We start from the raw sequence: 27,905 nt of genomic DNA on the forward strand, positions 1-27,905 counted from the left end.
GTGACCCCGGAAGTTATTTCCCGGAGCCGGTAGCGGCGGAAAAGCGAGCTGAGGCCTTGGCAGCCCCGAGTTTGTTGGGGAGGCTGAAGGGTGCCTGGAGCTGCGGAAAGGGAAGGACAGTGGGGGACAGGTGCCCAGAGAACCGAACTCTTGGAGGCAGGCGGCTTCTGGTGAGGACCGAGGGGCTTCCTGTTACAGGAAGTTGGGTTGGGTCCCTGGGCCTCGCGGAAAGGCAGAAGGGATGAGAAAACGGTGACTGCTCCCCGGTCCACCGGTTGCTGCCCCACCCCGTGTCTTGGATGTAGCGGCCGGAAAGAAGATCGGCCTCCCGCCCGGGTGAGTCTTCTCGATTTCCTTCGCGGAAACAAGGAGAGGCAAGATCCAGACTCCGGCTAGAGAAAACGGGTGGGGCGCCGAGCCTCTCCGTCCAGGCTCTGCGGGCACGAGTGTTAATTTTCTTACAAGCCGTTGCTGAGAGGTCACGCTGTCTTTTCGGTGGGAACCCTTGGAGCAGAGCAGCGTGCATTTTTTTTTTTCTCCCCAGATAGTGGGACATTGGTGGGTGGTGGCAGGGGAAAACTTTTCAGGCAGGAGTGTTGTCGTTGTCCGGACATTACATTGACAGCTTATCGATCGTAGCTCCTTCCTCCCTTCTTTCCGAGTTGTGACTTTACGGGTTTGGGCTTGCTTTCTTTGCTGTCCTCGCCCCTCGCTGTTTGCGTAGCTGGCCTACCCTCGACATTTCGGCTCCATTCCTGCCTCCACTCTCTTAGAGAACTTAATGTGTCTTTACCGTTCGTTTGCAAGCAGATCAGCTGCTATCCATAAAGGAATGTGACCCCTGTTGTGGACACTGAACGACAATTGTATGCTTCTCCTTTCGCAATCGTAATAATAATCAAGGGTCCCACTATTTCTAAAAAGAGCCCAGGTATGAACCATCTCCACTTACGTACGTCCTCGTTATTTAAGCAGCACAGCACTCGTGCCTGCGCGTTCTCTCCAGTGCAGCGAGCCACACAACAAACATATTAGCAATGCCTTTATTTCTTTTGACTTAGCTAGTTCTCTCTTCCTATCCGTTTGTTGTTTCTGCTGCACCAGCCTTACTTTCATGGCTGGTAGCTTTTGTTCTTTTCCTGGCTTCAGCCTTTGTTTCCTTTTATGTCACTGGGAGGTTATTTTAAATGCTCCAGTGCAAGTACTTGAAAATCAATTTTGAGACTATGTGTGCTGGGCGTGGTGGCGCACGCCTTTAATCCCAGCACTTGGGAGGCCGAGGCAGGCAGATCACTGTGAGTTCGAGGCCAGCCTGGTCTACAAAGTGAGTCCAGGACAGCCAAGGCTACACAGAGAAACCGTGTCTTGAAAAACAAACAAACAAAAAACCCAAGACTATTTAGGAGATAAGTTAATAGTGAATGATTTAAAATCTATGATGAGTATTAACAAATGAAATTTTGTTAATAGATGTTTTCTTGTCATGAATTGATTGAGACAAGAATTAGTTTACTTTAAATTCTGTCTAGAAAGCTAACTACTTAACTTCTCCTATAGGTGCTTTATAGAAAGCATTGTTTTCTATAATTGCCATGTATTTTGTAGTGTCTGCAATACATATCTTTTTAAGAGGTTTGTAGGCTTTAAGGCCTCTCTAAGACCTCTTTCTTCCTTCTCTCTCTCTCTCTCTCTCTCTGTGTGTGTGTGTGTGTGTGTGTGTGTTTATAGCTTATTATATTTTAGCCAATGTTAATCTGAGATGAAAAGTAATTGCTAAACGGAAATTTTTGAGAAAAGCTCTTTCACATTCTGTAAGGAGCTCTTTTGCGTGTAGTGGGGTTTTAGGATGATCTTATTAAAATTGATGAACTGAAAACTTTTTCATGAACGATGGAATGAATCTGCTCTCAAAACTTTAAAGAAAATGAAATGTCTTTATCCTAATGTTTCACTCAAGTTTCTTAAATGAAGTGCCTTTCATTTTGGGCCGTCTCCGACTCTGTTGCCTGCGTTTGGATCCTTTTTCCCTAGCTGGGCTGCCTTGTCTCCCCTCAGTAAGAGAAGATGTTCTTAGTCTTACTGCAGCTTGATGTATCAAGGCTGGTTGATATCCATGGAGGTCTTCCCTTTTCTGAGGGGAAAGAAATGATGGGAGGATGCTGGAGGGAGGTGAGAGGGAAGGAGAAGGGGAAAGCTGAAATCCCAATGTAAAGCTAATTAATTAATTAAAAGAAATGCTTTTAGTGATTAAAAACTTCTGTAATTAAAAAAATTTAATTAAGACTAATGTTTGTTAAATAAGATCTGTTAACCTTTTAGACTAAATTTTATTGAACCTGGATTTTTAAAGAATTTTATTTTAATGAAGTTCTAAAAAATAAGACATCCATAAATTTTAGGAAAATGACTTATGGTGCATCTGAGAAAGCAGAATGAATGTGTATCCTCTCAAGTAACATTTTGAACTCTATCCTGAAAGTGTTCTTTTTTTTCTCCTGGGAGTTGAAAAGACCTATTTAATGCCTAATGGGCCTTTTTAAAAATTGAAGAAAGTCCATGTCAATGTGACTAGAAAAGAAACTCTTTGCTTGATGTTCTTTTAGAAATTTATTGGCATATAACCAAGGGAACTTTTCAAAGCCAAAAAGGATAGATATTCAATCCAAGAGAAGCTTTTTAGTATAGCTGTGAAGAAGTAATAGCACGAATCAAAGAGAGCATTCAGCAGTCAGTTACACAGCTGAAACCCAATTACTTTTTCCAAAACTGCCCAGTGGAGACTTAAGCATAGTTTTAGGGGATAGGGGAGGACTACATACAGTGAATATATTTAGAAGAAAAACTTTGTTTTGTCTAGGGAACTGATAACAGAAATGAAAAGATTTCTTTTGTCAACTGACCAAGTGGTTCAGATCTATGGTGGGCATCTCCAGAGAAGCTATAAGACCTAGGTTAGGTCATCCAAATGTCTAAATCAGATACTTTGTGCTGAAAGTTATAGATGTCAGTAAGTCTAAAGCAGCCAGCTACTTCTAGCCTCCAAATGTTTATTTGTATGCTTTGTGAAAAATAACAGTACATAATTCTGAACCACTTTTTCAAGTCATTATTTACTTTATAATATATTTTATAATTATATATTTTTAAGCCCCAAAGACGGATACTTGATTCTTCAGATAAAATTAAAGTCACCTCTGGTGTGACTTACAGGTATTATATATTGTAAGATATATAAATCAACATTTTATAATTGTTTTCAAAGTGAATATTAGAAAATAAATGTTACTGGAGCAGAATGTAATGCCTTTTTTTTTTTTTTTAACCTTGCTACCAGTTATGTCATTTACTCTTCCAAGGAACTTTTCGTTTATTTTATAAAGCAATGGGAAATCCAGAGAACATTGAAGATGCATATGTTGCAGTTATCCGCCCAAAGAACACTGCCAGTCTCAACTCTCGGGAATATAGAGCCAAGTCCTATGAAGTGAGAAAATTTCATAACACGTGATTAACACCATTGAATGTCATTCTGTGCTACCATTTACATGTAAAGCATTACGAGCATATGCTGTGATTATTATTAGTGAGCTAGTTAGTCTAGATCTCTACCCAAGTGCATGTTTCTACTGTGTGCCTTTGCGTAATTTGGTATTCATTTACATGTGTAGGTTATGGGATTAGAAAGTTGTTGGGGGCTGAGATGTGAACTGGTTGATAGTGCGCTTAGCTGGCATAGATGTGTGCGTTTGACTCCCAGCACTGCATAAAGCCATGCAGGGTGGACTTGGCCAGCAAGAGGCAAGTTTGTTTACTTAGGTCTTTGTATAACTTATGGAATAACTCAAAGTTTAAAAACTTAATGAAAAAAATTAATTTACTCAGCCTAATTTCTACATGTTGCTTAAATTGCTATTGTAACATTGTCTGAAGCCGTTTCCCAGTCTTGTTTGCACTGTATGTTGACTTGGGAAACTACTAGTACTAAAAGCCCATCCCCACCCCATGCATTCTGACCTAATGGATCCAGAGAGGAGCCTAGTATTGGTATTAATTTAAAGCTTCATAGATTGCACCTAAGATTGAGAAACACTTTCAGATTATAGTAATAGACTAGGGCAAGTGGATTTTAAACTCTGCATTAATGTCATTTTTCTCATCTAAGATTTTATTACATGAAGTTCCCATTGAAGGACAGAAAAAAAAGAGAAAGAAAGTTTTGCTGGAAACTAAACTTCAAGGCAACAGTGAAGTAGCACAAGGCATATTGGATTATGTTGTAGAAACTACCAAACCAATTTCTCCTGCAAACCAAGGGATCAAAGGTAGGAAACTTTCTTTCTCCCTATACCTAACAGTTTGTTTTCAATACTTAAAATGAAAAAAAATTTTTTTGGAGTTAACAAATTCTTTTGCTTTATTTTGTTTTGAGACCGAGTCTCACTGTGTAATCCTAGCTGGCCTAGAATTTGTTATGTAAACCAGGGTGGCCTTGAACTTGCAGAGATATGTCTCCTAAGTACTGGGATTAAAGATGCTGCTGTGCCTGGCCCAGAAAAAAAAAGTTATTTTTAAAAATACTTTAAAATTAATTTCTTTCTATCTTCATTTCTACTTGAAAAAGTAGGAAAACCTCAGGAATTTGTTAAACCCAGATCCTTCAAGAAGATGCTTTAGTATAATTTTGTTAGCAAGTGTTAACTGTACAAAAGAGATTCAATTATAGAATTTTCCAGTATATATTATGTACATTGTCATGTTCACCATTCCACCCCATGATAACTAATTTTTATAGAACAAGAACATTTCAGGAGATGCAATGTCAGGAATTTATATAATGGAAAGACTACAAATTACTTTTGCTAGCAATATAGTTTCTAGATAATTATCCTTGAGCTACTATTTTTATTTCTGTCAAACAAAAAAAACCAACCATAAGCCTCTCTCTATGGCTAAAGGGAAACAATATTCACAGATTAATTATCTAAAAAGTCTTTAAGTTATCAAGGTAGTAGTTCTTCTCATTTTGGTCTTAGGAAGAAGATCCGTTTTTAAAAAACCAAACTGAAAGTACTATAAACATGTTTACTTTGGCTGGGCACTGGTGGAGCACACTTATAATTCCAGCACTCGGGAGGCAGGAGCAGGAGAATCTCTGTGAGTTTGAGGACAACTTAGTCTATGGAGTGAGTTCCAGGATGGCCAGGGCAACACAGAGAAACCCTATGTTATACATACGCTCATTTGTATTGCGAGTGCAGGTCAGGCTTGTACCATGTATAGCTTATGTGTGGAGGTGAGAGGCCCACCTGAGCGCCTGTCCTTGCCGTCTACTTGCCTTTATTGCTAGCACCTGCATACACACGACTAGTTGGCCCTCAAGCTTCTGAGTTCTCCTGCCTATATCTCCCATATTGCTGTCTGGCACCAGGATTATCGGCACACATCCTTGTGCCCAGATTTACATGGCTTCTGAGGATTTGAACTCAGTTTCTCACATTTGTGCCACAAATACTTTACCCACCAAGCCATCTGCCCGACCATCAGAATTACTAGTTTTTATTAGTACATATAATATAGCTGGCTTTTTATATATTTAAATTCCTTTAGTAAAATCTTTATTTTCTTTGATCTTTTTTGTGTGTATTTTTCATCATTAATTTTTAAATTTTATGTATTTTTGTGATGCTAAAGCTCAAACTCAGCCCCTTGTTCCTATTAGACAAATGTTATAAGAATGAGGGATATTTCCATCCCCTAAAAACTTGTTTTCTAATCCTGAAGGTAATTTATAAGCTTTAAATGTCTATTATCTTTAGCCAAGGATGATGGTTTGCATCTGTAATCTCGACACTTGGGAGGCAAAGGCAGTAGGATCATGAGTTAAAGGCTAGCCTGGGCTACATGGGGAATTGAGGCCAGGACTACAATGACAGACCCTATCTCAACAAAACAAAAAGCAAGCAAAACATTCTCTTATTTTCATTTTTGCTCTTTTTCTTTTAATTATTAGGAAAACGAGTGGTACTAATGAAGAAGTTCCCTCTGGATGGAGAGAAGACAGGCAGGGAAGCAGCACTGTTCATTGTTCCATCAGTTGTCAAAGGTAATCTAAATTTATCTTACAGATTTTGAGGTATTTTGAATATAAATTGGAAGTTTGCTAAAGCACTTAGAACTTTACATTTATAGTTACTACTGTAATACTTGTTATACATGTTTTTAAGTTAACAGAAGAAAAATGTTAGAAGTATTTTAGTTTCAAGGTAATATACAAGCTCCTTGGCTAATTCATAATGTTTTCATTTCTACTTTTAAGATGGAGTTCTGATGAGAGAAGGAATAATTAAATTAAAAGATTTCAGGTTAGGAAGCAAGAGAGATGAATGGTTTTTAGCAGTTAAGAACTCTGACTGTGCTTCCAAAGGACCCAGGTTCAATTCCCATCACCCAAACAGGAGGCCACAGCCATCTGTAACTCCAAATTCAAGGGATCCAATAGTCTTCTGGCCTCTGAAGGTACCACACATGCGCATGGTGGATAGACAGACTTGTAGGCAAAACACTCATACGCATAAAGTGGTCATAAAGCAGTTTTTCAAAGGATAGCGCATTAATAGGCTAGAAATAGATAGAACTTAGAATGAGGCCAAGAAAATGTTGATTGCAGTTCTAAAATATTCTGCCCAGTAATATTATTGATAACATTTACAGAACATGGATCTAATATAAAATTTTAAATTGAGCTTTTGAAATCCCGGAATAATAGAAAGCAATTTGAGTTTTAGTACAGATCCTCCAGCTAATTAGTTTTGAGACTTGGGGTGAATCTTTAATATTTCACTGTATGTAAATAGAGAAAGTGCCGATCCAAGAATTCATTGATGTATTTGATATGAAGTTACAAACTATAGCGTTATCCTCAGGTAAGATCCGTCAGCCTGCTGCTTCATATATTTGCATTGTTTTGTTAGCCATCTCTAGCTTACAAGAGTCATCTTTCTAAGTGTTCTTAAGTTTTCAGAGTCTAGCATTTTAGATGATATTGGAAACCGTAATAGATTTTACACCAGTATTGGGAAAGAGATTGTAAAGATTATAAACACTGGGACCAGAGGACTGGCTTAGTGATTAAGAGTGCTTTCCATACAACCCTTATGACCTCAGTTCAGTTCCTGGAACCTGCATAAAACAGCCAAAAAGCCTGGGATCCCAGCACTTCTCCTGTGAGTTGGGAGATGGAGACAGTAGAATAAATGAACCAAAAACCGTGGACCAGCTGTTCCAGATGCACAAAGCAGAAGACAAGACACATGTTGTATCAACAAGGTAGAAGATAGGAACCACCTCCCCAAAGTTGTTCCCTCACCTAATCACACTAAATCAAATTTAAGATTAAAATTGCTGTATTTATCTAAGTAGACAAGTCACCGAGCTGGTTGTCACTTTAATACAAAACAATTAGTAACATCTCACAATTTTTAGAGCATACTCTATATGAAGAAAGCATATTTCTTAACTTTTATGTAACAGAATAATTTCTTCATTTTGTTTTTCAGATAATTCTAAATATGCATATACTCCCGGATGCCCAATTTTTTACTGCTTACAAGATATCATGAGAGTTTGTAGTGAATCCAGTACTCACTTTGCAACACTTACAGCAAGAATGTTAATAGCCTTGGATAAGTAAGAAATGCATTGAGAATATTTTTAATCAATTATAGTTGAAATTAGGATGAGGTATATACCTGGAAAAAATTAATGAAAACCTATTACATTAAAAACTGGTCAGTTTTTCAGTTATAAGGATGAAAAATTCCCCAACTAAGACTGCCTTGTCTACATATAGCACAATAATTTATCTTTCAAAAATAATAAGTACTTCCTAGTTTTCAGGATCAAGATTTTTGTGTTATAAAAGTGGGCATAGTAGTTACTCTTGTCAGTGAACAAGCCGTCGTCTGCCTTCTTTTGTGTAATACCACATCCCAGGAAGTCCAATTATAGAAGTCCTTCTTTCTTTTTAAGAACCTTTTATGATCATGATGGCATAGACATTTTAGAATAATTGCTATGTCTATTGACAAAGCTTTTGTTAAGTACTTAATACTAAAAATATTTTAAAGCTGAGTATAATATGGGAGGGTGTCACATGCTAGAGTTGTGTAGTAGCCTGTCTTTTCCATCTTCCCTGTTAAGCATGCGCTTCTGCCTCTTTCCTACTTTTGCAGGTGGCTAGATGAACGTCATGCACAGTCTCACTTTATTCCAGCTTTATTCCGGCCTTCACCCCTGGAGCGGATAAAGACAAATGTGATAAACCCTGCATATGCTGCTGACTCTGGTCAGATAGAAAACTCACTGCACATGGGCTATAGTGCACTGGAAATAAAGAGTAAGATGTTAGCCCTAGAGAAAGCAGACACCTGCATTTACAACCCTTTGTTTGGATCAGATCTTCAGTATACAAATCGGGTAAGAGAAGAATTTTTGACTCTGATTTCAGAAGACATTTTAAATATAATGTTTGTCCTAACAAAGAAGCATTGTTGTTATTTTAAACATTAAAATAATACCAATACTTTTATTATATATATGAAAGTGAAGTGCTGAGGTGTTTAAGGAATTTTTATTTTATTATTTTTTTCTTTTTTAGGTAGATAAAGTGGTAATAAATCCATACTTTGGTCTAGGAGCACCAGACTACTCAAAAATCCAAATTCCCAAACAGGAAAAATGGCAGCGAAGCATGAGCAGTGTCATGGAAGACAAGTACTGTTTTGCTTTTACTCTAATTGTCTTTCATAACTTGATGTTAAAATGTGTACAGGCAGCAGTAAGCAGTCTGATCACCAGCCTGTAGCTGCACAGTGATAGGTGGTTCTCATCTTTGCTTTGAAGTAATATAAATTCCAACAGTGTTAATGCTTTCTTAATTTCTTTTTATGATTAGAGAACGACAATGGGTTGATGATTTTCCTTTGCATCGGAATGCCTGTGAAGGAGATTCAGAGTTACTAAGCCATCTTCTCAGTAAAGGATTTTCAGTCAACCAACTAGATAATGACCACTGGGCACCCATTCATTACGCTTGCTGGTAAATAGATTATTCTTTTTAGGAAAATTGAATTCATAATTATACTGTTACTGTTTCTTATCAGAAAACCGTCCTCATTCCAGACAGCATCTATGCCATGTTTGTCTTCTGAGCGTTCTGCTCTGGTCTTATTACTGTGCATAATTGCCGCATCTACCATGAGTAAAAGCATTGCCAGTCTCCTTAGCCACTGCTAGCCATACAGTAAGATGGCCAATGATTAGTAAATGTCAGTGCAAACCGTGAGGTTCCATATTGCCCTTGCTGATACTGTTGTTTTGTATTACACTAGTTTAGTCTTACTATAAAACTGGCATTTGTTAAGCACATGGGATTTGACCTTGTATCGTGTTGGAAAGTTTTCACTTAGAGCTTTCAGAATCTGTGGTATCAGGAAGCCTGCTGCATCCTTCTTCAAAGATCTTAGAATCACTACCTTCTGTTTTTATCAGATGTAAGGGTTGGAAGAGAACAGGGGTTAGTGCTTTCTGTTCATTGTCCAGTATACCTCTTGCCACTCATACTCTTCTCACGTCGTCATCATCATCATCATCATCATCATCATCATCATCATCGCCATCACCATCATCATCATCACCATCATCGCCATCACCATCATCATCACCATCATCATCATCGCCATCATCATAATTCTACTTAGCTGAACTGAGTTCTTATTTTTTAGCAGTAATGAACTAGTATAGATTATTGTCCCAAAAAGACATTCTATTTTTATGAGACGATTGATTGCTTTTAATGTATTGTTTTAAGTGATCTTAACTTTTTTCAATATACTACGTTATTTACTACTGAATGTCTGCAGTATCTTAGTAATGTCACACTGAGCAAAGAACTTCACCTCTGTGTCAGTTTACTTAATTTATAAGTAAATTATGGTAATTAGGGTTGAGCAATAGCTTGGTAGAAGACTAGCCAAGTATGTCCAAAGTCCTGGGTTCAATCTCCATAGGGCAAAAGGTAGTAAATACTAAGTAATCAGACCATTCTAGCGTTCTTTCCAATTCAATTTTTTAATTCTCTGATTCTAATATTTGTATCAAGTAGTTTAATGGTTATGTTTAATATATATGCTTTTTCTGTTTCTCTACATTCTTTTTCTTTTTTAATCTAGAAATGTGTTCATGATGGGGACTATAGTTGAGTGGCAGCACACTGGTCAATGGGCATGACATCTGAGGCTTTGTCCCCAGCAGCAGGGGAAAAACCAACAAGCTTAAATGTGTTCTTACACTTTCCATTATGGGGAATGTTATATTTATATTCAGAACAAGCTACCCTAAGTCATCTTTAACTGGTCTAGTAGAGTTTCTCTCACATAACTAATAATTACTGGTAGTAGAACCCATACTTAGAGCTAAAATAAGGTGTAGAATACACGTCAATCCTCAAAATACACTACAGAATTGGAAATAACATTAGTGACCTTTAATTTAGGAATCCCAAATTTATATATTTGACTGGTCTTTCGATTTTACAGCAGGGGCTATTTTCTTCTTTATTAAAAGAGAAGTAAAACTTTGAGCTACCTATTATATAAAAACGAAAGTACAGTGTGACATTTAATGTGTTCTTAGATGTACCAAGGTTTCAGTAGCAGTGGTTGGTTCCTTAAGTATGATCCTTGTTAATGTCCTAATAGCCTGATTATGTATTTACCAGACGGAGTTTAAAGTGATATTTTTTCTAAGATAAAAATAGAAAATGCCAATGAAGTAATTGAGAGCATATTGTTGGCTCTGTTTTTTAACAATTAAACTTTATTATAGAACCCAACTAGCTTACACAAGAAGGAAAAAAGGTTAAAGGGACAAAAGAGTGAACCTTTCGGTATCTGTTCCACGGGACGGGTCCTTAGGTGTCTCTCTGGCTCACGTGCTGGTCCAGCCTGTCTGCTCACCTGGCACCCAAGCCCGGGCTGAACCTGTTGTTCTCTCCTCCTCACCTGCCTGAGTCACATGGGAAGGGCAGTCTCCTTCTCTCCTTGAGGGTCAATTAAAAAAACAATAGCCCAGTTGGGGTTCCCAGGTCTGCTTTCTGAATTCCAGGCCCTGGATGGCTCCACTCAGTCTGTCACAAGGTATTCATGGGGTGCCCCAAGGGTAAAGCCCGCCAAGACTGCTTCCACCTGTGAAAAAGCTTAATCTTTCCCACAGCATATAGTAAGTACTGAGTAAATATTGGCTTTGATTAGTAAAATATACCTGGAGTGGGAAGATAGCTCAGTGGCCAATTCAGAGTATGATAAAACCATAGAGTGTATGAGGGGGAAGAAAGGAAAAGTTGGAGGCAAATTGAATCACTTTTAATATGCTCTTTTCCTCCAAATGTACTACAGCAAAACCCAAATGTCTCTCCCCTCCTCCCTTACTACCCCTTATTTCCAAACCGCAGACCCCTCCCCTCTTCTCTTCAGACCAGCTTTAAGCATGGCTCCCTGTACCTGGCATGCGCTTCATACTCCCCGAGGCCTTGTATTGCTTACTCCTTTTCCCCAAACCGAAAAGTTTTATTTTCTTCACCTTTTCAATTCTGTCCTACTTAAATTCCAATTCAAATTGGTTTTTTTTTTTCAAAATAGTTTTAAAAACTGTCTTAGACTAGAGTTGTATCTTCTCTCTTTTCTAATAACTTTTAAAGAGTATACTATTTTGAACTGCCAGGGAGCCAGAGAGTGATAAAGAGCACTGGCTGGGTTCCAGTCACCGTCCTCACATGGTAACTGACAACCATCTGTAATTACAGCTTTAGGAGGTCCAAGGGCACTGCATGCAAGTGATGCACAGACATATATGCAGGCATAGCACCCATACATGTGAAATAAAATAGTTTTTAAAAAAATACTGAAGTGTCCGTTCACTTCTACTGATTGTTATCGTAAGCTGTTTACTTAAAACATGTAACTTATTCAGTGTAAGCCTTTTTTAAAATGACTTCATATCTGGTTTTAAGTTGCTTTTGTGTTGTTATTTGTTTCGTTGTTTTCCCTGGTGCTGGGAACTGGATCCTGGGTTCTTGATACATATATTTACCAGTGAGTTAGCTACACCTTCTGACCCAATTATGAACTAAAAATTACGTCTCCTAATTGCCTACTTTTGTGCTGTTGTATGAGGTGATTATGCCATCTGTTTTCTCTTCTTTTAAGACTATATTTCCCTAGAGAGAGACAGAGACTATATTTCTCTTAGTTGATCAGAAATTGAAACAGTTGAATTGAGCTATGGTAACACAAGCATTGAGCCATGGTGACACACGCCTATAATCCCAGCATTCAGGAGGATCTGTGTGTGCCCAAGGCCAGCCTGGTCTACATAGTAAGTTCCAGGACAGTCAGGGCTACACAGACAGAACCTATCTCAAAAAACAAAGCAAACAAATTCCTAAGTGTTCCAGACCCTTAGGTCAGTATCTTCATACTTTAATCTCTTGTTCTCTAGATTTCCTTCAGATATCTTATAAAATTTGAGTTTTTAAACAGTTCAAAGGCTGGGTGTGGTGGCACATGCCTGTAATCCCAGCACTCAGGAGGCAGGGCAGGTGAATCACTGTGAGTTCAAGGCCAGCCTGGTCTACAAAGCAAGTCCAGGACAGCTAAAGCTACACAGAAAAACCCTGTCTCAAAAAAAAAAAAAAAAGAAGAAAGAAAGAGGAAAAAAGAAAAACAATAATAAACAGTTCAGATGGGACTTTTAAAAGTAAATTTTATTTTTTTATAGGTATGGAAAAGTTGAAGCCACCCGCATATTATTGGAGAAAGGAAAGTGCAATCCAAACCTTTTAAATGGCCAGCTTAGCTCACCTCTTCATTTTGCTGCTGGAGGTGGACATGCTGAAATAGTACAGATCCTCCTAACTCACCCAGACATTGACAGAGTAAGTTATTTTTGTTTTTATATTCAGCAACTAATAAGTAGTGATGTAAAATGTTTAATTGTATACGTAACAGATTAACTAAAAAATAAATTTTAATAAAATAAATTTACTATAGAGTAATATATGTCTATTAACTATGCTTTTTATCATAAATTTTGAATTGTTCTTAGTATGATAAAGTACGGTTCACATAATATGTATTATTTTAACCACTTAAACATGCAGTTCATAGCATTTAGTATATTTGTATTGTTCTATATAGTCATTGTATACATCCATCTTCAGAATATATATAAAACTCATTCTACATTTTATTTCCCCCAAATGTCTTGAAGAAAGAAAACCATTTGTCCATTTTCTAGAATTTGTAATAACAAGTATTTGGTAAAAAGAAAAAGAAAACTGTGGAAACCTTTCTTTTAAAAGATATAAATTAATTGGTGCCTGAGTCTTTTAACTTTTCTAGTTTTGCTAAATATAGTATATTTAAGTATGGTTAATATTTCCTTAATCCTTGACCAGAGTATTTTTATAAAATTTTAATTGAATAACATCCTTTCAGAACACCATGCATTTGTAATGTCTTTTTGTTCATCCCTTCCTCCATTGTAGCACATAACAGACCAACAAGGAAGATCTCCATTAAATATTTGCGAGGAAAACAAACAAAATAACTGGGAAGAAGCTGCAAGGTTGTTGAAAGAAGCCATTAACAAACCAGTAAGAGTTATGCAAGCAGTTAGAGCAAGATGTCATATTTAAATCACTCGTTTGCAGCAGACCCTAAGTTCATCCTTTTTACTAAAAAAAATTAACTTCTAGTATAATCTCATATGGCAGATGTAATTAAAAATACATCATTAGATGTTTTTGGCATTGTGCAAGCATGAAGTGTATTTGTATAACACTCATAGTATTTACGCCTAAACATCCAGGCTATGTGGCATATGTGTGATTTATGTGATGCTGTTATTTGGTTCTGTCTTTAACCAACCATAGCATTAAGTTGTGTAAGATTGTACTGAATGTGTTTGTCATAAATAGTTCTGCTTGTTGATGTGTATTTTCTCCCTGAGCAATATTTGTATTTGTAAACAGCAGCGTTGTGCACCATTCACTAATAATTTTCAACAAGTTAGTGTATAAGAAACTCATTTTCCTCCTCAGAAAAGTGAAGTAGATGATTTCCTAGCTTTGTGAAAGAGGTAGTTGGTGTGTGCATGTGCGTGTCTGTCTGTCTGTGCATGCATGCATGCATGTGTGAAGTTGTTCATGCATGTGTGGAGACCAGATGATGTTAGAAGTCCTTTTTTATCACTTGTCCCCTTATTTTTTGAGCCAGAGTCTCTCACTGAGCCTAAAGCTCACCATTTTGTCTAGCTTCTGGGATCCTCTCTTCGCTGCTCTGTGTAACCCACACTGAGATTACTGACACCACAGCCGTTCCCTACTTTCATGTGGGCGGTGGGCATTTAAATTAGGCCTTGCTTTCACAGCAGGTGCTCTTTTCACTGAACCATATTCCTAGCCCTTTCCTGCTTTTGTATTTAGCTAATTCAATATCCTTCACCACCACTCAGTTTCTGTGATACAGGTAGATAACACTTTCTGTCCTAACTTTTATATTGTGAATGTAATGAAATATATTGAGTACCTTAAATCCAAAATGAGCTGGCTTACAAGTTATTTGGGAGATCAGCTGCCCCCTTTAGCACTACACATCTATTAATAATCCTATTGCTATTGGGGTTTTGTGAACTTGAGGAAGAAGACTAGCTCAAAATCCAGTTTCATGACTTGCACTTTTAAAGTTTTCCATTATTAATGTCTTAGCATAAGTTATTGCAAGTACATATTTCTTCAGTATGATTTGTGACTCATGAGGTTTTTTAATTCCAAGTTTCTATTTCCTGTTATATATACATTGCATATTACCTGAGTGCTGGGATTATGGGTGTGTGCCACCACACCCCGCTATAAGAATTTGATAGTCAATATTTAACAAACAATAAAAATATTTTCCTAATTTGGCCATGGAATATTCAGGGAAAAAAAAACTTCAGAAAGTGCAAATAATAGAAGTAATGGTTTTTAAAATATTGTCAACATGTTTTTATTTGAAGCAAGTTTTTCATAGTTCCCACATTAAAAAATCTATACCAAGCCCGCATGGTACCAGCAGTCAGGGAGGACAGGCTGGTAGATCTCTGAGTTCAGGCCAGCCTTGTCTACAAAGGGAGTCCAGGACAGCCAGGTCTACACAGAGAAACCCTCCTGAACCCTTGCAACCCCCCCCCCCAAAAGAAATCTAAACCATAAAGAGTATGAGGTTGGACATAAAGTGTCTTTTTGCATTGTGGTATGTAATTATTTTTAGTGATTCCCCCAAACCTGGAATTGCAAGTGGTTGTGAACCTCGCAAAGTATGTGTAGGGGGAACTAAACTCCAGTTCTCTGCAAGAATAGCAAGTGCTCTTGACTGTTGAACCATCTCTTCAGCCTCATGATCTATAATCTTTTAAACAGCTAATATGACTTTCCATAATTTTTCCTAGTATGAAAAAGTCCGCATATACAGGATGGACGGGTCGTATCGCTCGGTTGAGCTGAAGCACGGTAATAACACCACAGCGCAGCAGATCATGGAGGGGATGCGCCTCTCTCAAGAAGCTCAGCAGTACTTCACCATTTGGATCTGCTCAGAAAACCTTAGTAAGGAAACTTGGGAGAGGGAAATGTTTCATAATTTAAACTTCATTGCTCCTTTTTGAAAGTGTATTAGCAAACTTGAGTAGAGCATTATTGTTGACTTTTAATTACATTTTATATTAGTGTTCAAACTGCTTAAATGGGCAGGGCTTCCTCCTCTGCTTCATTCAACACATTTTGAAAGTAGTAAACACTGGGCATTTTCTCTCTGGCAACCAAGTTAGTTTAAATGCTATTAAGTGTAGACTTCATACAACATGCCTTTATTTTCAGCGTTTCTCTCAAAGAGAACTATTTCTTTATATTTTCTGTCAAACCTTTTTATTTAAAATCAACTTAATGTCAATGTATATTTATCCTTCCAAATTTACTGTAAATACTTAAGGAACTTAATTAATTGGGTGGTGCTTATCTTTGAATGTATGTTTAGTACCAAATCATACTAGTTATTCATAGTTAAGTAAACTATAGTATAATTAAGAGTTTAATGTACAGTAATACATTTGCTGTTAAGAATTATCTGCAAAATTATCCATATTTTTTTTCTAGCCCTATGTCTCCAACAAGGTACTAACAAGCATGTGCTATACTGCTGATTCACATCCCAAGTCCAAGAAAGATTTTGTATTAAAAAAAAAAAAAAATTATTTTATTATGTTAGGTGTATTCTGCCTGCATGTATTTCTGTGCACAATGGATGTGCCTGGTCCCTGCAGAGGCCTGAGAGTTTGTTGAATCCCCTAGAACTGAAATTATAGATGGTTTTGAGCTACCATGTGTTTGCTGGGAATTGAACCTGGGCCCTCTAGGAGAGCATCCAGTGCTCTTAACCACTGAGACATCTCTCCAGTTCTTTATTTTTGTTTTGTTTTTTGAGAAAGGATTTTATGTAACTCAGGTTGGCCTCACACTTGCTATTTGTCTGAGGATAATCATGAACTTGCAGTCTTCCCATGTTCACCTCCCAAGTGCTGCAGGTTCCTGGATCCCAAGAAATAGTCTTTTAAATACGTTCTTAAAAACAGGCACTTATCCACAACTTGGGTAATAATAACTGCTAAACATTGATTTAAATTTAGCTCTATAAACAGTCTATTTAATACTTGAGTGCATATAATTTAATGTAAGTTTTCTATGCATTGATGTAATGGATTTGTTTTTACAGTATCATTTATAATAGTAAAGCTCTTTTTCAGGCCTTCAGTTCAAGCCGTATCATAAACCCTTGCAACAAGTTCGTGACTGGCCTGAAATACTTGCTGAATTGACTAATTTGGATCCACAAAGAGAAACACCACAGCTTTTTCTAAGAAGAGATGTGGGACTTCCTTTAGAAGTTGAGAAAAAGGTTTGCTTAGAAGTCTTATTTAGTTATAGAATGCACAGAATCTATAGGATCCCATTGTAGGTGGCAGAGCTAGGAATTCTGTTGTTCCTGTACTAGAAGTATTTACTTTCTGTTCCAGTTGAATCTGTGTCATGTCCTAGGGGCGAATTGCAGTTGGGCTACATACAAACTTCTGGTTCCTGTGTTTTTCCTTTTACTTCCATTACCTAAACAAATACATTTTTCCTTTTGAAAAAAGAAATGAGTAAGCCATACTAAAGAGAGATGGTTTATACAGAAATATAACATTTTTAGTCTGTTATATTAACTTTATGTTATAAACCAAAGGTAATTTTGACCTGCTCAGATAAATATACTGTGAATTAGATAAAAAAAAAAATATTTATGAAATACAACAAACACTATAAACTCTTGATTACTGAACATGTGTTAGAATTCCATTAGTTGGTGGTTAGGATGGTTATCTCAGTTGATGCAGAAAATACATTGGAGGAAGTTCAGCAGCACCCTTTTTGTGAGACTGGAGTATCCCTCCTATGATCAGGAACAAGGTAGGATACCCACTTTCAACACTGCAAATTAGGAGTACTGGGGAAATTCTACACAGAGCAGTTAGACAAGAAAAAACCAGACTTCTACCTTAGAAAGGCAAAAGAAACTGTGAGTGATATGATCTTATATATAGGAAATTCTTTTTAAAAAACCATGGGAAAACCACTCAAACTAGTTAGTAAATTACTTTGGAAAAGTTATAGGGTACAAACTCAACACACAAAAATTATTTATGTTCTCTATGCCAACAAAAATTAAAAATACCCAGAGGGTCTGAGAAGGTAGTTCTGTAGGTTGAGCTTGCATCTGAGTTCAGTCCCTAGTGCTTACAAAGCAAGCTAGACATGGTAGAACATGCTTATAATCCCAACTCTGGGGAGGAGAAACATGTGCATCCCTAGGACTAACTGGCCAGCTAGCCTAGCTTAACCAGGAATCCCCAGGGCCTAGTGAAAGACCCTGTCTCAAAACACAAGGTAGACACTTCCTGAGGAATGACACCTGAGGTTGAACTCTGGCCTCCATTGGCAGGCGCACACACACACACACACACACACACACACACACACACACACACACACACATAAGAAGAAGAAAATTAAGAGATTAATTACTGAATGTCTAAAAGAATGAAATATCCAGAAATAAATTTAACATAAGTTCAAGATTTATACATTGAAAGTACATGCTGGCAAGATGGCACAGTGAGTGTCAGTGCTTGCTGCCAAGCCTGATATCTTGAGTTCAATATCCAGGACCTATACAGTATAAAGAGAGACTTGACTCTTAAATATGGTCCTCTGATTTTCAAATACACGCATAATAAACAAATATGATGAAAAATTTAAAGAAAATATAAAACAATGCTGACAAGTTAGTAAGACCTAAAAAACTGCTTTGGAAAAGTGCCCATCCCATGTTCAACAGCAAAGATATTCGATGTGGAACTGACGACTGCAGCAGAGGGATCTACAATTTGGGTGATGTAAATGGAAATATGTATATGCAAATAGCACAGTCATGAAGAAAGAATAAAGTGGGAGTATTCCTATTTCACGACTTCAAACCCTAGTGCACAGCTGCAGTAATGAAAACATGATGGTATAAGCATAAATATGAACATATATAGACCAAAAGATTAGAAATAGAAGTCCAGAAACAAACCAATACATCTGTGTCTCTTTGATTTATTGACAAGGGTGCTAAATCTATCTGATAAAGAAAGAGTAGCTTCTATAGGTGACACTGAGATAGCTGTGTACACTTATTCAAGAATATAAAACGTTCTAACTACATAGGAAAGCTGTTCAGTTTTTAAAATCCCATGAAAAAGACAGGCACAGTAGTGCATATCTGCGATCCCAGCCCTCCTGTGACATGATGGGAGACAAAGACACACATACCTGTATGTTCGCAGGCCAGCTAGCCTGATGTATGCACTGACCACAACTAGAGACCATATCGCAAACAAGGGAGAAGACAAAGATCAACACTTGAGGTTGCTTTCTGACCTCACACTCATGTCCACACTCACGAACATACACACATAGACTGAGTGGGTGTGTATCAATTTTCCATAGGAGAAGTAATTTTACTTGTTGGTATATGCTTGAAAGAATTGAAAACAAGAACTCAGACAATGTCATTGTTCAGTGCATATTACTCAATTTAAAGTTGGAAACAACTTAAATGTTGAGTGAATGAGGGAACAAGAAAATACAGTGGATATATACATGCTATAAAGGCCTCTTAACTGGAAATTAAGTTTCCATAATAATATCTGATGTCCAAATTTACATTTTTCCCCCAGTTGTTTCAGAAATTGTTTGTAACTTCTCACCTACAGGGTCTATTCAATGCTCATGCTTTGTATTTGGCTCCTGCTGGTGTCTTTTACATTTGAATGACCTTGCTGTGATCATTCTTCCACAGAGAACTCTGTTTACATAAGTAGAGTATTATAACCTAAGAAAATGGGTTTTTTGTTTACCAGAATAATTCTACCATAAAGACTTGGTGTTGTGACTTGTATTTACAAATACTCAGAGGATATAATCGTTAATTATTTCTGAGTAGAAATATATAGACTAGCATTGTCAATATTTATTAATCCTACTAGATAAGTTGTTTAAAGGAAAAAAATTATACCCTTCCTTTAATATGTTCGAAAGTGTAAAGTTAAAAAGTGTTTGCCTTAAAAAAAGCTTATTTCAATTTCATTTGTCCTTCTAGGAGTTGACATATTTTCTCTTGGAGGTTCACTACTATATTTTATGAAGCATAAATAATGGAAAAATGTTTTATGAATTTAAAGACTTAGATAAGCTTGTACTATAAACAGCAAATTACATACTACCTATGGCCACACCCTGCCTGCTGCCTGTTCTCACGCAGCCTGCAGGCTGAGGAGTTTTTGTAGAACATCAGTAGTTTAAAAACATTTCATATTGTGAAAAGGTATGGAATTCACATTTCCATATCTATATAAAAGTATTTACAATAGAAATTATGTGGCTCATAAATTATATGATTTAAAATATTATTGTATGATCATTAGAAACCAAGCTTGCTAACCCCTGCTCTAGAGTAGTAACAGTGTATGTATGTATATACATATATACATAGTTATATAGCTATAGTTTATTATGTTGGATAAGAAAAGGTTTTATAGTTTTTAAGGTAAATTGTAGCATAATAACCAAATTATATTTTTTGCTTTTAAGATTGAAGACCCACTAGCTATTCTTATTCTCTTTGATGAAGCCAGATACAATTTACTGAAGGGCTTTTATACAGCTCCTGATGCCAAACTGATAACACTGGCAAGTCTGCTGTTGCAAATAGTTTATGGGAATTATGAGAGTAAGAAACATAAACAAGGTTTCTTAAAGTAAGTATTTGATACGGTGCATGGTTTATGATATGCTCAAGATTCTCTTTAACCAACACGGTTTTAATATTACTGCCAAGTATTTATGCATTGCTAGCAGGCACAGTGGTGTCCTCTCATAACCAAAGAGACTAAGACCAGAAAAAGGATCATGAATCCGACTGGTCTGAGCTGCATAGTAAGACCCTGTCTCAAAACAGACAAGACTATTTACACATGGGTTTAGAATTAAATAATACAAAACATTGAATAAAAAAAAAATACCTACTACAAAGCATAACTTGTTTTTTGGCTAGTAAAGCATTTTTAAGTTTTACTTATATTTGTTGTACTTGCTATAATTTACCTTTATAGTTTTTCTTTATGTTTCTTTACTTTTTGTGTTTAAATAAGTTTGCTAAAACTTTGACTTAATAAAAAAATTTGTGAGTCAGATATTGAAGAATCTCACCATAAAAAGTTTTTTATATTTAATCCTTGAAAGAAATCATAAATTTTAGCACATCTAAAGTGTTTTGTTTTGTTGTTTTTACTGTTATGTTTCAGTTTTTGAAAATATTTCTGCTTATTGAAGGAAACATTCCCTAAACTGGTAATACTAAGATTGCGGGGCACTTTGTGTTAAAACATCATGTTCAGATTAAAATTTCCATTACTTAATGCCATTTGTGACAAAGGACTACTGTAGTTTAGCTACTAAAGATGACTTATTTAAGCATGTTGGTATGTGTACTTCCAGTGAAGAAAATCTGAAATCCATCGTACCTATCACTAAACTGAAGAGTAAGGCGCCTCACTGGGTAAACCGAATCCTCCATGAGTACAAGGTGAGCTGCTCCACAGAAGTGGGAAACACTGTAGGCTGTTTGTGTTAATGTCATCATGTCTTAAACATTGCATTCTCAATTCTAGAATTAAAATGAATTTTCTAGTTCATAATACCTAGTAAGCACTGAAAATAGCAAGATGTATTTATTTCTAGAAATAGAATCTTTTATTTAGTACTTTCTACATGCTGCATACTGTGATAAGTCCAGTTAAAACTGAAATAATGTATTGTTCTTGCCCAGAAAGCACTTAAATTCTATTAGAATAGACAACACTTGTGGATCTCAGCTTTTTTTTTTTTTTTTAGTATAAAGGCCACAAGAGAAAAAAGTACACTTGGGATAATATACCATAATTTTATTTTTATTTGGAGACATTGATTTTAGAAATTGCTAGTTTACCTATTTTCATTATAAAAGGACACATCTGTTTTTACTCTACTTTTGTTTTCAGAATCTTAGTATGAGTGAGGGTGTCAGTAAGGAAATGCATCACCTGCAGCGCATGTTTCTACAGAACTGCTGGGAAATTCCTACATATGGAGCAGCCTTTTTCACAGGACAGATATTTACAAAGGCAAGCCCAAGCAATCATAAAGTCATCCCTGTATATGTGGCAGTGAATATAAAAGGACTTCATCTCCTCAACCTGGAAACTAAGGTACCTCTGACGCTGTTTTTAAGTAGTCATATCGCATTATCTAGAGTAGCAATGCCATCCTTCACGAGGACTGTAGAAATGGCGTGCATACGCAGCATATACATTCATTGGAATACATTTCTGCATTTGTAATGCTTTTTGTCCATACAATAGAATAAAGAGTATTTTGGGTAGAATCATGTATTTGTGTGTTATATTTTTGTGATAAGGGTGTTGACCTTTATATAATGTTGGTATAAGCTATCTACATAAATACAGATCGCATATATATTTCTAAATGCAAATTTTGTTTTTGATTTTTGAGACAGGTTCTCACTGTGTAGCTCTGGCTGTCCTGGAACTTAACTATGCATACTAGGCCAGCCTTTAACTCACAGAGAGTTGACTGCTTCAGACTCCCAAGTACTGGGATTGAAGGCATGCGCCACCACATCTGCCTTATATATTTGTTTTTTTTTTTAAATCCATTGATGTCTTTAGAGATAGGAGCCAGATCATTGCAAAGTCAAATTAAGAGAGACTTTTTATTATGTATCTGTCTTAGCTCAGGTTGGTACAACAAACTGCCATAGACTAGGTGACTCACAATACCAGGCACTTGTTTCTGACAATTCTAAAAACCAGAGATTGTGATACCGGCATGGCCAGGTTCTGGTGAGGGCCCTCTTCTGAGTTAGAAACTGCCGCCAGCTTTCATTTTTCTTACACAGAGGGAAAGTAATACTTCCCCAAACACGATGGCACATATCTATAATCCTAGCACTGTAGGGTTATGGTAGACAGGTCATGACTCTGAGGCTAACCCGTCCTAGAATCCACAGTAAGACCCTATTTAGAAGGAGATGGAGTAGGAGGACTCCAGACTTAAGAAAGAAAAGTGAATGTATGACAAAAGGGCTTTATTTTGAAAATTAAGATTAGTTATAAGAAGCTGTTGGGAGAACAAGATTTAGTGTGGAAGGGAATAGGACCATTTATCAGAGTAAGTGTTTTTATAGGCAGATTTTTGTTACTGTTTTTGTTCTTATATTTACTTTTTATTTTTATTTACGTCCATAAGCATAATCATATGTTGTGCAGTATGGCTGTGAGTGCTGTTACCCTCAGAGGCTACAGGTGTCTCATCACCCTGGAGCTGGAGTTACAGGCAGTTGTGAGCTGCCCAGTGTGAATGCTAGCAATCAAACTCAGGTCCTCTGTGAGAAGTGTTAGTGCTCCTCACTGATGAGGCATCTCTCCAGGTCCTCTGTCAGAAGGGTTAGTGCTCCTCACTGATGAGGCATCTCTCCAGGTCCTCTGTCAGAAGGGTTAGTGCTCCTCACTGATGAGGCATCTCTCCAGGTCCAGTTCAGAAATTATACTATGTTGTTCCTTATTCTAATCAAAGTGATTACACTATAAAAGGTAAGCTTGACAGTTGTCTTTAACATATTCAACACATCTAGGCAGGATGGACATCTTTCTAATTTATGATAGTAATCTGGTAAAAATCTTGCCTCACTTAAGATTTGATATGGTTAGATCATGTTTGCAAAGGACATTTTGGTTTATTCATTTTATAAATTATATTCTTCTCATTTTGTGTCTTATTATGGAGTATCTTCTTTTAAGTTTCATAGTATGTGTATACATAGAGGTGTTTTACTTGTGTGTAAGTCTGTGCACCTTATGCATGCCTGTTGCTCAAGGAGGTCAGCAGGGAGTGCTAGATCTGCTGACCTAGGGTTACAGACCATTGTGATGTGAACTGCCATGGGGATGCTGGGTATAGAACCTGGGTCCTTCGGAAGAGCAACGAGTACTCTTAACCACTGAGCTATCTCTCCAGCTCTGGAGTCTCTTCTTAAAGTAACTTAGTTATAAATAATCGTCCATGTGAACTTGCGGTCGGCCTTATAGGCAACAGTTGTTTTATTGTGCCACTTCCCTGTGGGAGGATCTAGAGAGTAAGTACAAACATAGGGCAGAATAACATAGATGTTCATACTTGACATGGAGTTTGATTTCTTGACATTGCTTACAGCTTCTTGCTTTTGTGTCATTGCTTAATTGTATTAAAATCTGTAACCCCAGTGCCAAGTGGGTGAAAGTAAGCGGATCCTTGGGGCTCATTGGCTATCCAGTTTAATTAGAGAGCTTTCAGGTTCAGTGAGAGTAGACCCTATTTTAAAAGATAAGGTGAAAAGGGACTGAGGAAGCCGCTCAGCAATGACTTCTGGGCTCCTTGTGCATTCACAAGTAAGCACTTACACACAGAAAGAAAAGAAAAGGAGAGAAATGAAGGGGAAATAATTTTTACCATTTCAAGATGTCTTTCCCATGCTAATTATGTGCCTGTTTACATCCCCCCTAGTAGAACTGGAAGCTAATGCTGGGAATGAGACACTGTTTCTCTGAGCTGTAGTGTTTGGCTTTTGGTAGTCTTTCAAGTTTGAATAACAATAAAATGTTGTATAAAGCATTCCAGTGATGGAACGATGAATTAGCAATATAACATAACATCCTATATTTTGAATAATATTCTGATGCAGGAGTTGAATAATTGAGAAAACAGGCAAAAGGGTTATAGCACTGTTATCAGTTGACATACTTCTTTCAGAATTAGATATTCAGCTTCTGAGTAGAGGGCTAGAGAGGTGGCTCAGTTGTTAAGAGCACTTGCTGCTCTTGCAAAGGACTAGAGCTGGGTTTCCAGAATGCTACTAGTTCACAACTGCCTGTACCTCCAAGTCCTAGGCTCTGTGGGAAACTGTACACACACACACACACACACACACACACACACACACACACACACACACACACACACACAAATAAAACAAATCTTAAATATAACTGAAAAGATAAAAATACAAGTGGAAGTGTTATCCTTAGGTATATAAAAAGGTGATTGAGCCAGAGAGGAAACATGTTTTGCTCCTAAGCTACTGATATGTTTATGGCCCCTTTGAAAAGCTCTAAGATAATTGTATTTTTTTAATCATCAAATAGGTTGTCCTTCAGAGATTGATTCTCTGGAAAAACTAGGATGCAGATTTTTTTTATGTCCTTATCTACTTTCTGTGTCTTCTTTCTCTTTGGAGTAGTGAAAGCAGTCCATGAGAAAATACAGCTCAGCAGTTTCCAGTGTTGACCGTGATTGGTCTGTTCTACTCATATACAGCCTACTGTGTTGTGACTCAGGGTTTCAGTTGGTGAACTATATTTGTCACTGTTTTCAGTTTTAGTAAACAGCACTGTTATAGCCAGGCTGAACTGACTTTGCATACTCATACCATGCCTCACAACACACGGTTTTCATCACTGCTGCCCATGTGTGCTCGCAGCTGTGCGGTCTTCCTCACACTGTGCCTTTCCTTTGCTGTTCCCAGTAACCTTCTCATCTATGACTACTGTGGCTGGGTGTAGTTTCCTTACTGAGTTTCTTGCCAATTGTACATTTTACCTCCTAATGAGGGCAGCCTTTTCCTTCTGGAGAAGTCTGATCACAGGAAAAGACCATGTGGACCCTGGCTGGTCATATTGTTTGAGGTCTTTAAGAATTCCTTCCTCATTGCATGTTATCCTCTAGCAGCAGGTTTTTATTTCAATGTATGGGGTCAGTTGGACTTTTATTAGAAATCTTATTTTAGTTTTTAAAAAATTTGAGCCGCCGGCGTGGTGGTGTACATCTTTAATTCCAGCACTCAGGAGGCAGAGGCAGGCGGATTGCTGTGAGTTCGAGGCCAGCCTGGTCTACAAAGCAAGTCCAGGACAGCAAAGGCTCCACAGAGACCCTCTCTCGAAAAAAACAAGCAAACAAACAAACAAAAAACCCCAACCTTTTTTTTTTGAAGTGATTAAGGATCTTAAGTTATTACTGTACTTCCACTGGTTCCAGTCTATGCCTTACTAAAAAGCTATATTAGCATATGTTATAAAGTTATATGTTACAACAGTAATGTAAATAGCTGGTGGTTAAACAAATGTCATTCTTTTATATATAACACACACTCATGTAAATTAACTCTACTTTGTTTCCTTTACAGAATCACACTTTAAAAATACCCTAAACTGCCAAGTGTGGTGGCACATGCCTCTAATCCCAGGAGGCAGAGGCAGGTGGATCTCTCCTGTTTGAGGTTTTTGTAGTCTCCATAGCGAACTCCAGGCTAGGCAAAGCCACATAGTAAGACCCTGGCTCAAAACAAAACCCTCAGCTGTTATCTTTTGGCATATGTTTAGCTTATTAACATCCTAAGAATTACCATTCATAAGAAGCTGGTATGTCTAAGTATATCTGTTTTGAAGGCTAGTAGAAGCACTTTTTTGAATATGTATATCCTTCATATATTTGTATGTTTAAGGCAATAACATGCAAGTTATTACTAAGAAGGAATAATTAAAAATTAATTATATCCCAAAATGGAAGGGAATTTCAGTCTACTTACCAGAGAAAAACACTAAGTTTAACATGTTAGCGATGTATGTGTGTGTGATGTATGTGTGATGTATGTGTGTGTGATGTATGTGTGATGTATGTGTGTGTGATGTGATGTATGTGTGTGTGATGGATGTGTGATGAGTGAAACATTATATCATACTTCATAAATCCAAGCCCTACATGTCAACAAAATTGAAATTTAGAAAAATGTCATTTAGAAATAGGAAAAAAATATATCAAATGCCTACTTAGATATAGCATTTTTAGGAAAGCATAAGAGAGTTTACTCTAACATTAGTTCTGTTCTATTGAATTTATGGAGAATATATTCCTAATGGTTTTTTTCTTATTTCTACAATAATTATTAACACATCACTGTACTTATTTTAGTGGGATGAAACTGCTGATATCATCCTGCAATCCCACTGTATAAATTTCAAATTTAAAAGTACCATGTATATATTTAGAAAAAGGTTTTGAATACACTAATTACTTTTAACCTGCATAAAGTACAAACTTGTCTTACCATGCTCAAAGTCACTGAGAATGGGCATCATTTAAAATATTTGTTAGTCTGATACAAACACTATTATTGTTCATTATTGTCCCTTGAGTCTGCCTTCTGGGTTCTCCTTCAGGCTATGTTAAGGTTAGTGTGGGTGCTATAAAGGGACTTTTAAAAATGATATTCAAAACAATTACATTTAATGATAATTAAAAACACTAAGTGAAGATAAGTGTTACATTTCTTGTTCAGGGTGTTTGTTAGGCATTTTGAGACAGGGTCTCACATAGCAGGCCTCTAACTGTTAACCAAGGAGAGCCCTGAGTTTTTGATCTTCATCTTTCACCTCCCCAGTACTAGGATTTATAGGCATGTACCACCATGACTGACCAAATGTTACTTTTACCTCTATTTTAGCATAATAGTTTCTAATTCTGTTGCAGGCTTTACTCATCAGTCTTAAGTATTGTTGCTTTACGTGGCAGCTGGGAGATGCTGGTACTTGTTTTCAAATCCATAGCATGGAAAATAAAATGAGCTTTATAGTACACACAAAACAGGCAAGTACTGATAATTAGTTTGGACTTATAATAATAAACTATAGTTTTTCATTTTTCAATTACTAAATGTATTAACTTCCCCAGAAACCTTTAGTGTTAAATAAATTTAATGTTTAAGACCAAGAAAAAAATGGAATTCCCTTCCTAATTAAAGGAGCTAGAAACTTGGCTGACTAATATATTTCTGTTTTAAAGCAGTTACGTTCTTCCATTTCCCTGAGTTCAGACTAGTTATTCCCTCTCACTTTTTTTTAAAATTTATTTATTACATATATAATGTTCTGTCTGCACGTATGCCTGCCCACCAGAAGAGGCCACCAGATCTCAGTATAGATGGCTAAGAGCCACTATGTGGTTCCTGGGAATTGAACTCAGGACCTTTGGAAAAGCAGCCAGTGCTCTTAAACTCTGAGCCACCTCTCCAGCCCCCCTCTCACTT

The 27,905-nt window shown here is 37.0% G+C and overlaps 1 protein-coding gene across 1 annotated transcript; it reads left to right on the forward strand.

Moving 5' to 3' along the window:
* Nucleotides 1-27,540, forward strand: Krit1 (KRIT1 ankyrin repeat containing). The gene is made up of 16 exons (XM_051152004.1): nt 1-336; nt 3,381-3,484; nt 4,163-4,322; nt 6,011-6,103; nt 7,557-7,686; nt 8,232-8,475; nt 8,657-8,772; nt 8,954-9,097; nt 12,835-12,991; nt 13,604-13,711; nt 15,547-15,703; nt 16,897-17,048; nt 20,324-20,490; nt 21,230-21,317; nt 21,772-21,978; nt 27,350-27,540. The coding sequence occupies exons 2-16, from the start codon at nt 3,383-3,385 to the stop codon at nt 27,482-27,484; spliced, it is 2,160 nt and encodes a 719-aa protein (XP_051007961.1). The 5' UTR covers nt 1-336; nt 3,381-3,382; the 3' UTR covers nt 27,485-27,540.
* The last annotated feature ends 365 nt before the right edge of the window (nt 27,541-27,905 follow it).

Source organism: Acomys russatus, chromosome 10, assembly GCF_903995435.1.
Source record: "Acomys russatus chromosome 10, mAcoRus1.1, whole genome shotgun sequence".
In the NCBI taxonomy this organism is placed as follows: Eukaryota; Metazoa; Chordata; class Mammalia; order Rodentia; family Muridae; genus Acomys; species Acomys russatus.

Excerpts from the sequence above, each read along its gene's own strand:
- Krit1 (XM_051152004.1), top strand. The coding sequence starts at position 3,383 with ATGGGAAATCCAGAGAACATTGAAGATGCATATGTTGCAGTTATCCGC. Across the intron at positions 9,098-12,834 it reads CCCATTCATTACGCTTGCTG|GTATGGAAAAGTTGAAGCCA; the intron begins GTAAATAGATTA and ends ATTTTTTTATAG. Across the intron at positions 13,712-15,546 it reads AAGAAGCCATTAACAAACCA|TATGAAAAAGTCCGCATATA; the intron begins GTAAGAGTTATG and ends AATTTTTCCTAG.